This window comes from Hypanus sabinus, chromosome X2, assembly GCF_030144855.1.
Source record: "Hypanus sabinus isolate sHypSab1 chromosome X2, sHypSab1.hap1, whole genome shotgun sequence".
NCBI classification, from domain to species: domain Eukaryota; kingdom Metazoa; phylum Chordata; class Chondrichthyes; order Myliobatiformes; family Dasyatidae; genus Hypanus; species Hypanus sabinus.
Window position 1 is genome coordinate 34,002,616 of NC_082739.1, and position 16,969 is coordinate 34,019,584.

Below are 16,969 nucleotides of genomic sequence, written 5' to 3' on the forward strand. Positions count from 1 at the left end.
CAATACCTCACACCTGTGTTTTAAACTCCATCTGCCATTTTTCAGCCCATTTTTCCAGCTGGTCCAACTCCCTCTGCAAGTTTTGAAAACCTTCCTTACTGTCCACTAAACCTCCAATCTTTGTATCATCAGCAAATTTGCTGATCCAATTTGCCACATTATCATCCAGATCATTGATATAGATGACAAATAACCATGGACCCAGCACTGATCCCTGTGGCACACCACTAGTCACAGGCCTCCACTCAGAGAAGCAATCCTCCACTACCACTCTCTGGCTTCTCCCATTAAGCCAATGTCTAATCCAATTTACTACCTCACCATATATACCTAGTGACTGAATCTTCCTAACTAGCCTCCCATGTAGGACCATGTCAAAGGCCTTACTGAAGTCCATATAGACAATATCCACTGCCTTCCCTTCATACACTTTCCTTGTAACCTCCTTGAAAAACTCTAATAGATTTGTTAAACATGACCCACCATGCACAAAGCCATGTTGACTCTCCCCAATAAGTCCCTGTCTATCTAAATACTTGTAAATCCTATCTCTTAGTACTCCTTCCAATAATTTACCTACTACTGATGTCAAACTTACTGGGCCATAATTTCCCAGACTACTTTTAGAGCATTTTTTAAACAACAGAACAACACGAGCTATCCTCCAATCCTCCAGCACCTTATCCGTAGATACGGGTCCAGTTGTTATTGAGTCCACATCCAGTCCTGGTGTTATTGAGTCCACATCCAGTCCTGATGTTGTTGAGTCCACATTCAGTCCTGATATTGTTGACTCCGCATCCAGTCCAGATGTTGTTGAGTCCACACCCAGTCCAGATGTTGCTGAGTCCACATTCAGTGCTGATGTTGTTGAGTCCACATCCAGTCCTAATGTTGTTGAGTCCACAGTCCTGGTGTTGTTCAGTCTAAAACTCCCAGCTCTGGTGTTCTTGTGTCTGCACACAGTCCTGGTTTTGTTGAGCCCTGATGTTGTTTTGTGTTCACACACTCAGTCCTGCTGTTGGTTTGTGTCCTCAGCACCCAGTCCTGCCTCAATGCCCATCCTCCAGCTGTAATTGCATCCACTATGAAGTTCTTGGAGAGGCTGGTCATGATGCATATCAAATTCTGCCAGCAGACTGCATAGATCAGCCCCAATTTGCCTACCGTCACAACAGGAAAACAGCAGATGCTATTTCATTATCTCTTCATTCAACCTTGGAACTCCTGGGCATTGAAGATTCATTCATCAGGATGCTCTTCATTGTCTTCAGCTCACTGCTCAAAACTATCATCCCCGCAAACCTAAACAATGAGCTCCAAGACCTCGGTCCCAATCTCTCCTTGTGCAATTGGACCCTGAATTTCCTCACCTGTAGACCACAGTCAGCTCGTACTGTCAATAACATCTCCACAATCTCCATCTGCACAGGTGCTCCACAAGGCTGTGAGCTTAGCTCCCTGCTCTGCTTACTTCACACTGACAGTGTGGTTAAGCACAGCTCCAGTACTATACTTAAGCCTGCTGAATGTTGTTGGCCAAATGAAATCAGCATGAAGCAAGGTTGGTGCCATTATAGTGTTCCATTGACCCTATTACATTTTTTATACTGTCAATGCCTGCAAGAAAATGAATCGCTGGTGACATATGCAGTTTGTGCTTTGATGATGAATTGGCATTGAACTTTGATCTTCGGCCCTGGTGTGTCCCACAGCACTCACTCTTGGTTATGGTGTCTGTTTACAGCACTCCTGGTGTTGGTGTGTGTCCCACAGCAGCTTGGTGTAGGGCACACAACTCCTGGTATTGGCTTGTACCCTTGAGCAGGCACGCTTGGCGTTGGGTTGTCCATCCGATGGAGTACCAGCCAGGGTTGGACCATGTAGAGATGGTAACTAGAAGGATGCTCTTCCCACTCTTGCCAACTGCCTCAGCAATGATCCACCCATGTAGGGAAGGTGGAAATTGGCTGGAGTTTTCGGCATGGAAGCAGCAAGGCTCAGAGCAGTAAGCTGAGACCAATAGCAAAGAAAGTCAGCACAGGGATAATAATTTTAAAAATGGGATGTTTCTTTGCTTTTATTCAACATTTATTCATGAGAATAATATTGGAGGCAGGTTGCAGTTGACTCGTAAAACAACTGAAAATCCAAACGTATGAGCATGCAATTTAGGAGCAGGATCAGGCTGCTCTCCCCTCAATCCTGCTTGACTATTTAATAGGATCATGGCTGAAAGGTAACATTTTAACTGTGGCTCCACCTGCAGTAACACCTCCCTCCTCTGTCTGCCTGGAGCACACTCCAAGGCTCTTGAGGAAGAGTCTTTCAAATATTTGAGACCTGAGAGAAAAAAGAATCTCATCTCATTTCTGTCTTAAATGAGAGACCCCTTTTTTTAAAGAGTGACCCCCAGTTCTAGATTCTCCTACCTGAGGAAATCTGAAATAATGTCAGACTATGCTGGAAATGCGCAGGTAGGTAGAATCCATGTGCGGAAAGAAAATTGCAGTTAATACTGTAATTTTGACTTCCAATATAATTATATGTCACATCATCCATTTAGATAATCAAGCTTTCTAATTGGATGAAGAAGGGGTTGTGCTGTGCAAGGGACTTGTCAGACGGGGATGGCGGGTGTGAAGCAATTAGTGGAAGAAAGTTCTCTTAAGGATACGTGCAAATGAAAATGATAAGCCAAGATCCCAATAAAGAGCAGCAGGAGGGGGTAGAATCAGTGATTAGAAACAGGTTCAAAAGGCTGAAGGCAACGGTGCAGCTACCACTGGGATGTTTTGGAGAAAGTCTGTGGGCCTTTGAGGGATTTTTTTGGGATGAGTGCGAAGTGAGTGCTGGTAATAACAGCAGCCAGCCAGCCATGTAATTGCAGTGCTCAAAGATTATAACAAAACATGGCAAATATTTCACATCCAGAGAGTTTCATTATTTTGTACAGGGCTATTAATTTAACACTTCTGTTGACATTTGTGAAAAGCTTGCTGTAATTGCTATTTGTCGTGCTAATCTCAGACCTCATTTTACCTGAAATATTTTTCCGTGATCTCAGGGTCACAGGGCACTTCCACCGGTGACCCTCTGAGGATTGCCAGTTCTGAACGGATGTGTTTTTGGTCTTACCACATGACTGACTGCCAAAATCCTCACAATCACACCCCGTTGCCGTTAGTCACCAACATGGTCACAATTGAAAGAGGGACCGAGTCCTTGCTACCTAATCATTTGGTTCTTGACTGGCTGTTTAACTCCGTTTGATTTTGATTTTTAGAACCAATAAACAGAAAACTTGAAAGAGATTTGTAAAACTGCTCTTTTATTAATTCTGTTATGATTTTTTTCTCCTAAGTTCCTTCCAGCAGTCTCCAGAAGATTATTCTTCTGTTCTTGGAAAACAGTCTTACTGGCTGATAACCCCACCAGCTCCCCAACAGCAGAATAATCTTTCTCCTCCACACTCTCTGGATCCTTTGTAACCTCCACAGCTACTGAAGAGAGAGCTTCTGTTACACCATCCTGCTCCAGGAAATTGTTCTGCTCCTGAGAAGCAGCGGGCTCTTTACCAGAAGGGACTTCAGTGAAAATCTCAAAGGAGATTTATTAATTAATAAGTGGATAAATAAATTGCAGGGGAAGATGCATTGTAGATTTAGAAAATTACAGTTGTGACTAAATGCTATTAGAAGTTTAAAAGAAAGTAATTGCATCCTCTCTGGTAAATTGCAGCAAACGCTGGTCTTTGGAATGACAGTCCTAATTTACACAAATTGTCACTAGGAAATACTAACAAAAATAACAGCTTGGGAGGATGAAGATTTAACCATGTCCCTGAGCTTCAAACAGGAGCAAATATTGCACACATGCACCAACAAATCCCACAAGTTCCAATTTTCTACAGAAATGCGTATTGCTTTAGTCTGATGTCTGATTAGATGAGAAGTCTATATTCTGAGGTTGTTTCTTTTTAAAATGAGCCTGCCCACTTTCTGTCAGTGAATCTGCTTTTTAATCTCATTTGTGCTGGAATGGATGGAAAAAAGCCAATTCCATTATGCACCAGAGCAAAAAGTGATTCATTTTTGACATGCAAAGTTGTTTATAGACATGTGTTCATAATATATCATTGCACCCAGCTCAGGCAATTTTGTATTAACACTGTCTTTGTTAGATGCTGTTATAATTCTAAGAACGAAAGATAAGGTGAATATTTGCTGACCATTGACTATTAAGTGGAGCTAACTGGCAGTCCCATGTTTTACTGCAATTTCCTCTCCTCTCATTGGAAGAGCAGGGTCAGTCACCTGAGAAACAGAGCTTCCCATTTCTGATCAAAGACCAAACTACTGCTGCTAAAATCTGAAATAAAACAGAAATTTCTAGAAACAATCAACCACACTTGTATCATTTGTGGAGAGAGAAACTGAACTAATGTTTCGAGTTAATGACCTATCATCAGAACTAATTCTGAGGTAGTCTTCTACCTGAAAACATTAACTCTGTTTTCCCTCCTAGTTGTGAATCTGGGTGCCTTCTCTCTAGGCCAGGACTAGCTACCAGTTTATTAAGGCGCCCTGCCTCTGGCCAAAAGACTTCTGTAAGTTGTTCCATTCTCTCAAGAAGGACTGGAATTTCCATTCAGAGATCAGATCTCTTCTAATATTTGTATATTTGTGTATCTGTGCACTTGCAATGTTACTGTGACACTGTCATTTCCTTGATATAAAATGATTCCATAAGAAATTCCTATCAGTAGCATGGTTGTTAGGATAGCTTAGCATCATCGCTTTGAAAAAATTAATAGCCACAAAAAGAGTGGAGAATGAGAAAAAGACAGGGGAGGGTGGGGAACAAGGCAGGGTAAGTAGAAGAAAATTAATTTGTTAGCATTGTTAAATTAACCTAACAGCCAATACAAGAGTTGCAGGAAGCTGCTATGGAAGGAGGTGAAATCTGGGCAAACTGCAGGTATGTGCCAATCATTGGCTGCTGTTAAACTGATGCACCGTGAAGCTACTAAGGCAGTGAGCAGAAGCTAATGCTTTTGAATGCTTGGTGTCTGCTTTCTGTATTCACCCTAGTGAGCTCAGTTTCAGATCTGAGTGCATAAATGGGATGGCCACGTTGTCTGAATGCAAAGTCAGGCTAATGTAATAATATAACCCACACCAGAACACATTGCAGTTTTAGATGGCTTCTTAAAATAGCACACTAATCTCATCGCCAACAGAACATTCTCCCTCCAATGAATCTCCATTTTGCAAGGATTTTGTTCTCTGAGAATTGACTGAGGAAGCAAATTGTAATATCTATGCATGGGTGCTTTGATGTGTGAGGAAAATGTTTTTAAAATTATTTCCTCAATTCATATTGATGTTACATTTCCTTCATGGAGAGTATCTCTGTCTCTATTCAGTAGCCCTGTGATAGATAACAACCTACCTTGATTCCTCCTCATCCATCGCTCTAGGTCCCGGCTGGTGGTTCTTAATATCAGAGCAGTAACCAAGGTGGACTATTTTGGAATAGAATGTGTGTACACGTTGGGTGTGTGAGAAGAACAAGTGACTAAAGATGATGATGTTCAATTTTTGGCTGGATTGGTGTTTTTCCCAGGTTACACTGGGACTCCTGAAGTTGAACTGATAGGCATTGATTGCAACAATTAGTTAATGACATTCGTGCCAATCGTTGTGATAACCAGGACTGCAGAAGGCAGGCTGGATGTGTGTAAATTCCCACAAGAGTCTATTTAGACCATCTTGAGGAGGCGTCAGTATATTCAATTATTGTATCCAATTGACAAACTACCTATGCATTGTTAAGATTAAACAAACTCTTAGCTGGACATATGTTCCACACAGTGTTTACACTTTTCTGGAATTCCCTGATACAGGATAATTTTACCCTCAACTGCTTTGAACTCACCTTGAAATGTTCAGCAGTTAGTTGCCTCATTTGTTATCCAAATAACAGCGGGAGACACTGGCACAATCAAGCCACGAGGAATCGAAAGACTGACACCTTCATCCATAGAGTAAAGGGGGGCTTCGTGCTTCGAACAGAGGTAAATGAAAGATAGGCACCATGACAGGGGGCACGAACAGATTAGCATAGTGACATTAAGAGTAGTAAAATATTTAGCCCTGCCACTGATTGACACCAATGCAACAAGAGTGACAGCAAGAACGGCAATGTGAAATACGAGGTAATAAAAGCATTGGCACTGAGCGTGTGGATTGATGCTAGGAAACACAAAGTTATGGAGATACTGGCAGTGAGTGACACAGTGCATAGAGGGCCAGCACTGAACGATGCATGGCATTGGACAGTGACTGACACTGAGTGGCACAATGTCACAGAGAATAGAAACTAAGTGACCTGGGATGCAATAAAAGAACTGGCACTCTGACCCAATTTTAGAATGAGATATTGACACTCAGTGACAAAGGAACTGGCACAATGGTAAAATGTAATAGAGAATTAGTACTGTGATGCAAGCATACATTGGAGAGACTGGCACCATAAGATGGAGGTATAGGAAACTGAATGACTTTGAGTAGAAGTTCTGGGAGTGCTGAGGTTATGCATATCGGGTGCACATGATAGGGTATTTCGCAGAGTGAACACTTTTGTTTGCCATTGCACACTCCAGGACAGTGGCATTCTTTGATGTAACCATATAACCATATAACAATCACAGCACGGCAACAGACCATCTTGGCCCTCCTAGTCCATGCCGAACTCTTAATCTCACCTAGTCCCACCTACCCGCACTCAGCCCATAACCCTCCACTCCTTTCCTGTCCATATACCTATCCAATTTTACCTTAAATGACACAACTGAACTGGCCTCTACTACTTCTACAGGAAGCTCATTCCACACAGCTATCACTCTTTGAGTAAAGAAATACCCCCTCGTGTTTCCCTTAAACTTCTGCCCCCTAACTCTCAAATCATGTCCTCTCGTTTGAATCTCGCCTACTCTCAATGGAAACAGCCTATTCACGTCAACTCTATCTATCCCTCTCAAAATTTTAAATACCTCGATCAAATCCCCCCTCAACCTTCTACGCTCCAATGAATAGAGACCTAACTTGTTCAACCTTTCTCTGTCACTTAAGTGCTGAAACCCAGGTAGCATCCTAGTAAATCGTCTCTGCACTTATTGATATCTTTCCTATAATTCGGTGACCAGAACTGCACACAATATTCTAAATTTGGCCTTACCATTGCCTTGTACAATTTTAACATTACATCCCAACTTCTGTACTCAATGCTTTGATTTATAAAGGCCAGCGTTCCAAAAGCCTTCTTCACCACCCTATCTACATGAGACTCCACCTTCAGGGAACTATGCACTGTTATTCCTAGATCTCTCTGTTCCTCTGCATTCCTCAATGCCCTACCATTTACCCTGTATGCTCTATTTGGATTATTCCTGCCAAAATGTAGAACCTCACACTTCTCAGCATTAAACTCCATCTGCCAACATTCAGCCCATTCTTCTAACCAGCATAAATCTCCCTGCAAGCTTTGAAAACCCACCTCATTATCCACAACACCTCCTACCTTAGTATCATTGGCATACTTACTAATCCAATTTACCACCCCATCATCCAGATCATTTATGTATATTACAAACAACATTGGGCCCAAAACAGATCCCTAAAGCACCCCGCTAGTCACCGGCCTCCATCCCGATAAACAATTATCCACCACTACTCTCTGGCATCTCCCATCTAGCCACTGTTGAATCCATTTTATTACTCCAGCATTAATACCTAACGACTGAACCTTCTTAACTAACCTTCCATGTGAACTTTGTCAAAGGCTTTGCTGAAATTCATATAGACTACATCCACTGCATTACCCTCGTCAACATTCCCCGTAACTTCTTCAAAAAATTCAATAAGGTTGTCAAACATGACCTTCCACCCACAGATCCATGCTGGCTACTCCTAATCAGATCCTGTTTATCCAGATAATTATTAATACTATCTCTAAGAATACTTTCCATTAATTTACCCACCACTGATGTCAAACTGACAGGTCTATAATTGCTAGGCTTCCTTCTAGAACCATTTTTAAACAATGGAACCATATGAGCAATATGCCAATCCTCCGGCACAATCCCCGTTTCTAATGACATCTTAAAGATCTCCGTCAGAGCTGCTGCTATTTCTACACAAACTTCCCTCAAGGTCCTGGGAAATATCCTGTCAGGATCTGGAGATTTATCCACTTTTAAATTTCTTTTAAATTTATCACACTTTTAAATGTGTCCTGTTAGTTGTTGCTTCCAGTTTTGATTAAACCTTCCCACTAGTCCATTGGTCTGGGGATGGTAGGGACTGGTGCGGGGTGTATTACTTCAGGCTGATGTTTTGGAGCTGTAGTCCTAAAGGTCTGATGATAGTATATATCTGCATTTTCACTATATCTGCATTTTGTCATTTTGTTATTTTGCCTTTTTTTGCACTTTTTCTAAAAGTTATCCACCTCTGGACATAACATGCACCTTCGCACTGAATGTGCTATTGCCGCCTGCTGTCTGATCTTTAAAGTCCACACCTTCATAAGGGCATGTGATCCTCACCAAAACCCAACAGTGTGACAGTAATGAAGACTCAGTGAAAGAGAGTGGATGGATAGAAACTGAGTGACATATGGTGCAGATGAGAAACACGGAGTGCATTGGAAGGCTTAGATCCTTGACCAACAGAGTAACCGAGAGATTAGCACCAGGACACAAGATAAAACTGAATGGTACTGAATTGCAGTTTTTGTAATAGAAGAACTGGCATTCTGGTATGAAGATAATGGAATGATTGGTGCCATTGCACAGAAAACAATGCAGGGATTGGCATTGTCTTATATAATGGTACAGAGGCTATGATATAGTGATCAGCACCTACTATATAGACAAAGTAAGCGAGAGACATTGAAAAAAGACGTATGAGAGGGAGTAAGGCTAAGTACACACTATTAAGGAGAAATTAGTAGCAAATCGGATGTAATGGATGACCTAGAACCGAATGCGTTTGGGGTAATGCACTAATTGATGGCATATGGCATAGCATAATGGAGGGACTGGCACTTGATGCAGTGCACAATCAATGGATTTGTACTGAGCTAAGCAGAGGATAGTGGAGCAAGCGGTACTAATTGATTGACGCAATGCAGTTGAAGGATTGGCATTGAATGGCAGGCTGCTACAGAGTGATTGCACTGAATGACGGGGAGTGTCAGGGGCTTGGTAATAAATGGCACATTGAGTGAGACAGTGTAACAGAGTGATTGGCATATATTGATATAAAGTACTGGAAGTGCATATTTCCATTCAGCTTTGGAGGTCGTAATAGAGAGATAGTCATTGAATGACATCAAGCATAATGGTGGATTAGCAAAGAGTAACAGAGGGTCATGAGCACTGAGAGTTAAGGGAGTGTTGAACATTGAGCAACTAAGAGTGGATGAATGATAGACAATATAGAATGAAGAGAGTGTAATTCACTTAGAGTGACTGAGCAAAATGGACTGAGTCAAGATCTACGCCCATCACGTTGTTGAGTACCTCCCGTACCTGAGTGTACGTTTGTGGTCTTTAGCTTCTGTAGCCTGTCCACTTCAAGGTTGGATGTGTTGCGCCTTCAGAGATGCTCTTCTGCACATCACTGTTGTAAGAGGTGGCTATTAGAGTTACTGTTGCCTTCTTGTCAGCTTGAACGAGTCTGGCCGTTCTCCCCTGACCTCTCTCATTAACAAGGCGCTTTCACCCACTGAACTTCTGCTCACTGGATGCTTTTTTTTGTTTTTTGCACCACTCTCTGTAAACTCTAGAGAATGATGTGCATGAAGATCCCAGGAGATGAGCAGTTTCTGAGATACTCAAACCACCCCATCTGACACCAACAATCATTCCACAGTCACTTAGATCACATTTCTTCCTCATTCTGATGTTTGGTCTGAACAACAACTGAACCTTTTGACCATGTCTGCATGCTTTTGTGCAGTGAGTTGCTGCCACATGATTGGCTGATAAGATATTTGCATTAATGAAGGTGTTTGCAGGAATGGAACCTACTACCCTTGTGCTCACTGGAAAGCCTCAATCAGTGGCCATTGGTTTCATGCTTTTACTTGTATTCCATTATTGCAGTACCTCCAGACAATCCAGTGATCAGCAGTGGGCCAGTCGTCAGCCTGAAGGTGGGAGACTCCCTGAACCTGACATGCCGTGCGGACAACGCCAAGCCTGCGGCCGTTATCACCTGGATACGAGACGGCGAGCCCCTGAGTGGAGCCACCTACATAAAGGTAAGATAAGCAGGCTGTTGCAAGCACAAACAGTAGTTCCATACTGTGGCCCTCTGCAGGGTGAAGTGCTGACAATCCCCCCGCCCCCCGTACAGATGCTGTTTGACCCACCATCTACAACCTCATAGAGCATAGAACATTACACACTACAGCACAGTACAGGCCTTTTAACCTACTCTAAAATTAACCTAATGCTTCCAATCTACACAGCCCTTCATTTTTTTCTATCACCTATGTGTCTGTCTTAGGGCTTCTTAAATGCCTCTAACGTATCTGCCTCTACCACCATGTAAAGGACTTACCTCTGGGCAGCCCCTCCTTATACTCTCCTACAATCAATTTAAAATTATGCCCCCGTGTATTAGCCATGTCCACCATGGGAAAATGTCTCTGGCTGTCTAATCGATCCATGCCTCTTATCATTTTGTACACTTTTATCAAGTCGCCTTTCATTCTCCATTGCTCCAAAGAGAAAACCCCTAGCTTGCTCAAACTATCTTCGTAAGACATGTTCTATAATCCAGGCAGCATCCAGTGAATCTCTGTGACACACTCTCAAAAGCTTCCACGTCCTTCCTATAATGAGGCAACTGGAACTGAACACAATGTACCAAGTCTGGCGTCCCGTGTCTCACATTTCTGTCAGCTTGGTGAATGCTCACACCTGCCAAGTAAAGCTGTCTCTACGAGTTGCATCTTGTCCCAATTTTAAAATTCCAAAGTGACCCTTTTCCATGTCCACACCAGTGACGCTTCCATTTGTTTCAGATTATTACAAACAGAACAGCCTCCTGCTGTTGACTTTTATGCTCAGGAGTCTGTATTTTTCTGAATCTTATTTAGAAACATAGAAAATGTATAGCACAATACAAGCCCTTCAACCCACAATGCTGTGTCAAACAGGTCCTTACCTTAGAAATTACCTCGGGTTACCCATAACCCACTATTTTTCTAAGCTCCATGTACCTATCCAGGAACTTCTTAAACGACCCTATCGTTTCTGCCTCTACCAGCGTTGCCAGTAGCCCATTCCGCGCACTCACCACTCTCTGCGTAAAAAACTTACTCCTAACATCTCCTCTGTACCCACTTCCAAGCACCTTAAAACTATGCCCTCTCATGCCAGCCATTTCAGCCCTGGGAAAAGGTCTCTGACTATCCACACGATCAATGCCTCTCATTATCTTATACACCTCTATCAGGTCACCTCTTATCCTCCACACTGCCAAGAATCTTGCCAATAATGTTATATTCTGCCATCATATTTGACCTACCAAAATGAACCACTTCACACTTATCTGGGTTGAACGCTTTCTGCCACTTCTCAGCCCAGTCTTGCATCCTATCATTGACCCGCTGTAACCTCTGACAGCCCTCCACACTGTCCACAACACCCCCAACCTTTGAGTCATCAGCAAATTTACTAACCCATCCCTGCACTTCCTCATCCAGGTTATTTATAAAAATCACGAAGAGTAAGGGTCCCAGAACAGATCTCTGAGGCACACCACTGGTCACTGGCCTCCATGCAGAATATGACCCATTTACAACCACCGTATATAACCATATAACAATTACAGCACAGAAACAGGCCATCTCAGCCCTTCTAGTCTGTGCCGAATGCTTACTCTCACCTAATCCCACCAACCTGCACCCAGCCCATAACCCTCCGTTCTTTTCCTGTCCATATACCTATCCGATTTTACTTGAAATGACAATATCGAACCTGCCTCTACATTTCAACTGGAAGTTCGTTCCACACAGCTACCACTCTCTGAGTAAAGAAATTCCCCCTCGTGTTACCCCTAAACTTTTGTCCCTTAACTCTCAACTCATGTCCTCTTGTTTGAATCTCCCCTACTCTCAATGGAAAAAGCCTATCCACGTCAATTCTATCTATCCCCCTCATAATTTTAAATACCTTTATCAAGTCCCCCCTCAACCTTCTATGCTCTGAAGAATAAAGACCTAACTTATTCAACCTTTCTCTGTAACTTAGGTACTGAAACCCAGGTAATATTCTAGTAAATCTTCTCTGTACTCTCTCTATTTTGTTGATATCTTTCCTATAATTTGGTGACCAGAACTGTACACAATACTCCAAATTTGGCCTTACCAATGCCTTCTACAATTTCAACATTACATCCCAACTCCTATACTCAATGCTCTGATTTATAAAGGCCAGCATACCAAAAGCTTCCTTCACCACCCTATCCACATGAGATTCCACCTTCCGGGAACTATGCACCATAATTCCTAGATCACTCTGTTCTACTGCATTCTTCAATGCCCTACCATTTACTATGTATGTACTATTTTGATTAATCCTACCAAAATGTAGCACCTCACACTTATCAGCATTAACCTTCATCTGCCATCTTTCAGCCCACTCTTCTAACTGGCCTAAATCTCTCTGCAAGCTTTGAAAACCTACTTCATTATTCACAATGCCACCTACCTTAGTATCATCTACATACTTACTAATCCAATTTACCACTCCATCATCCAGATCATTAATGTATATGACAAACAACATTGGACCCAGTACAGATCCCTGAGGCTCACCACTAGTCACCAGCCTCCAACCTGACAAACAGTTATCCACCACTACTCTCTGGCATCTCCCATCCAGCCACTGTTGAATCCATTTTACTACTTCAATATTAATACCTAACAACTGAACCTTCCTAACTAACCTTCCATGTGGAACCTTGTCTTACTGAAGTCCATATGGACACTCACTGCTTTACCCTTGTCAACTTTCCTAGTAACCTCTTCAAAAAATTCAATAAGATTTGTCAAACATGAACTTCTATGCACAAATCCATGTTGACTGTTCCTAATCAGAACTTGTCTATCCAGATAATTATATATACCATCTCTAAGAATACTTTCCATTAATTTACCCACCACTGACGTCAAACTTACAGGCTGATAATTGCTAGGTTTAGTCTTAGAACCCCTTTTAAACAATGGAACAACATAAGCAATACCCCAATCCTCTGGCACCATCCCCATTTCTAATGATGTTTGAAATATTTCTGTCAGAGCCCCTGCTATTTCTACACCAACTTCCCTCAAGGTCCTAAGGAATATCCTGCCAGGATCAGGAGACTTATCCACTTTTATAGTCCTTAAAAGCGCCAGGACTTACTCTTATTTAATCATTATAGTTTCCATAACTTCCCCACTTTTTTCCCTTACCTTAGACAATTCAATATCCTTCTCCTTAGTGAATACCGAAGAAAGGAAATTGTTCAAAATCGCCCCCATCTCTTTTGGCTCCACACATAGCTGTCCATTCTGATTCTCTAAGGGACCAATTTTATCCCTCATTATCCTTTTGCAATTAATATAACTGTAGAAACCCTTTGGATTTATTTTCACCTTACTTGCCAAAGCAACCTCGTATCTTCTTTTAGCTTTTCTAATTTCTTTCTTAAGATTCTTTTAACATTCTTTATATTCCTCGAGCACCTCATTTACTCCATGCTGCCTATATTTATTGTAGATATCTCTCTTTTTCCGAAACAAGTTTCCAATATCCCTTGAAAAACATGGCTCTCTCAAACTTTTAACCTTTCCTTTCAACTTCACAGGAACATAAAGATTCTGTACCCTCAAAATTTCACCTTAAATTACCTATTACATCCTTCCCATAAAACGAATTGTCCAAATCTACTCCTTCTAAATCCTTTCGCATCTCCTCAAAGTTAGCCTTTCTCCAATCAAAAATCTCAAACCTGGGTCCAGTCCTATCCTTCTCCATAATTATATTGAAACTAATGGCATTGTGATCACTGGACCTGAAGTGCTCCCCAACACATACCTCCATCACCTGACCTATCGGATTCCCTAACAGGAGATCCAACACTGCCCTTTCTCTAGTTGGTACCTCTATGTATTGCTGCAAAAAACTATCATGCACACATTTTACAAATTCCAAGCCATCCAGCCCTTTTACAGTATTGGCTTCCCAGTCTATGTGTGGAAAATTAAAATCTCCCACAATCACAACCCTGTGCTTACTACAAATACCTGCTATCTCCATACAAATTTGTTCCTCCAACTCTTGCTCCCCATTAGGTGGTCTATAATACACTCCTATAAGTGTTACTACACCTTTCCCATTCCTCAATTCCACCCAAATAGTCTCCCTAGATGAGCCCTCTAATCTATCCAGCCAGAGCACCGCTGTAATATTTTCTCTGACAAGCAATGCAACACCTCCCCCTCTTGTCCCTCCAATTCTATCACACTGGAAGCAACGAAATCCAGGAAGATTTAGTTGCCAATCACACCCCTCCTGCAACCATGTTTCACTAATAGTTACAACATCATATTTCCAGGTATCAATCCATGCTCTAAGCTCATCCACCTTTCTTACAATGCTCCTAGCATTAAAATAAATGCATTCAAGAAATTCTCCACCTCTTACTCTCTGTTTATCACTAAAGTGCAAACAACTTTACTATCTTCTTTTTCTTCCTTCTCCCATACATCTCTTTGCCTTCTGTTGGAAAGCCAGTTCTGGATCCACAAAGCAATGTCCCCTTGGATCTCATGCCTCCTTACTTTCTCAATAAGCATTATATGGGGTACCTTATCAAATGCCTTGCTGAAATCCATATACACTACGTCTATGGCTTTACCTTCATCAATATGTTTAGTCACATCCTCAAAAAATTCAATCAGGCTCATAAGGCACGACCTGCCTTTGACAAAGCCATGCTGACTATTCCTAATCACATTATGCCACTCCAAATGTTCACAAATCCTGCCTCTCAGGATCTTCTCCATCAACTTACCAACCATTGAAGTAAGACTCACTGGTCTATAATTTCCTGGCCTATCTCTACTCCCTTTCTTGAATAAGGGAACAACATCCACAACCCTCCAATCCTCTGGAACCTCTCCCATCCTCATTGATGATGCAAAGATCATTGCCAGAGGCTCAGTAATCTCCTCCCTCGCCTCCCACAGTAGCCTGGGGTACATCCCATCCAGTCCCGGTGACTTAGCCAACTTGATGCATTCCAAAAGTTCCAGCACATCCTCTTTCTTAATATCTACATGTTCAAGCTTTTCAGACTTCAAGTCATCCCTACAATCGCCAAGATCCTTTTCTGTTGTGAATACTAAAGCAAAGTATTCATTAAGTACCTCTGCTACCTCCTCCAGTTCCATACACATTTTTCCACTGTCACACTTGATTGGTCCTATTCTCTCACGTCTTATCCTCTTGCTCTTCACATACTTGTAGCATACCTTGGGGTTTTCCTTAATCCTGTCTGCCAAGGCCTTCAGGCTCTCCTAATTTGTTTCTTGAGCTCCTTCCTGCTAGCCTTATAATCTTCCAGCTCTCTACATTACCTAGCTTTTTGAACCTTTCGGAATCTCTTCTTTTCTTCTTGACTAGGTTTACAACAGCCTTTGTACACCATGGTTCCTGTACCCCACCATCCTTTCCCTGTCTCATTGGAACATACCTACGCAGAACCCCACGCAATTATCCCCTGTATCTGCTGTACATTTCCCTGAGAACATCTGTTCCCAATTCATGCTTCCAAGTTCTTGCCTGATAGTCTCATAATTCCGCTTACTCCAGTTAAACGTTTCCCTAACTTGTCTGTTCCTATCCCTGTCCAATGCTATGGTAAATGAGATAGAATTATGATCCCTATCTCCAAAATGCTCTCCCACTGAGAGATCTGACACCTAACCAGGTTCAATTCCTAATACCAGGTCAAGTACAGCCTCTCCTTTTGTTGGCATATCTACATATTGTGTCAAGAAACCTTCTGAACAAATCTAACAAACTCTACCCAATCTAAACCCCTCACTCTCGGGAGATGCCAATCAATATTTGGGAAATTAAAATCTCCCACCACAACAACCCTGTTATTATTACTCCTTTCCAGAATCTCTCTCCCTATCTGCTCCTCGATGTCCCTGTTACTATTGGGTGATCTATAAAAAACACCCAGTAGAGTTATTGACCCCTTCCTATTCCTAACTTCCACCCACAGAAACTCCGTAGACCCCTCCATGACTTCCTCCTTTTCTGCGGCCGTGATCTATGATGTCAACAATGCCATACCCCCACCTCTTTTGCCTCCCTCCCTGTCCCTTCTGCAACATCTAAAGCCTGGCACTTGATGTAGCCATTCCTGTCCCTGAGCCATCCAAGTCTCTGTAATGGCTCCAACATCATAGCTCCAAGTGTTGATTCACGGTCTAATCTCATCCACTTTGTTCATAATACTCATTACATTAAAATAGACACATCTCAAACCATTAGTCTGAGTGCATCCCTTCTCTATCACCTGCCTATCCTCTCTCTCACACTGTCTCCAAGCTCTCTCTATTTGTGAGCCAACTGCTTCTTCCTTCATCTCTTCAGTTCGGTTCCCACCCCCCCCCCCCCCAACAATTCTAGTTTAAACTCTTCCCAATAGCCTTAGCAAACCTCCCCACCAGGATATTGGTCCCCCTGGGATTCAAGTGCAACCTGTCCTTTTTGTACAGGCTACTCCTGCCCCAAAAGAGGTCCTTGCCCCCTGCTCCAATCCCTCAGCCATGCATTTATCCTCCACCTCATTCTATTCCTATACTCACCATTATGTGGCGCAGGCAG

At 42.3% G+C, this 16,969-nt stretch overlaps 1 protein-coding gene across 2 annotated transcripts in view; it reads left to right on the forward strand.

The window, feature by feature from the left end:
* The window catches only part of kirrel3a (kirre like nephrin family adhesion molecule 3a), a 693,875-nt gene that overhangs the window by 511,807 nt on the left and 165,099 nt on the right, over positions 1–16,969 (forward strand). For both annotated transcript variants that reach the window (XM_059957202.1, XM_059957203.1), the window contains exon 4: positions 10,175–10,332. In XM_059957202.1, coding sequence (XP_059813185.1) covers positions 10,175–10,332 — 158 coding nt within the window. The remainder of the gene's footprint in view (positions 1–10,174; positions 10,333–16,969) is intronic.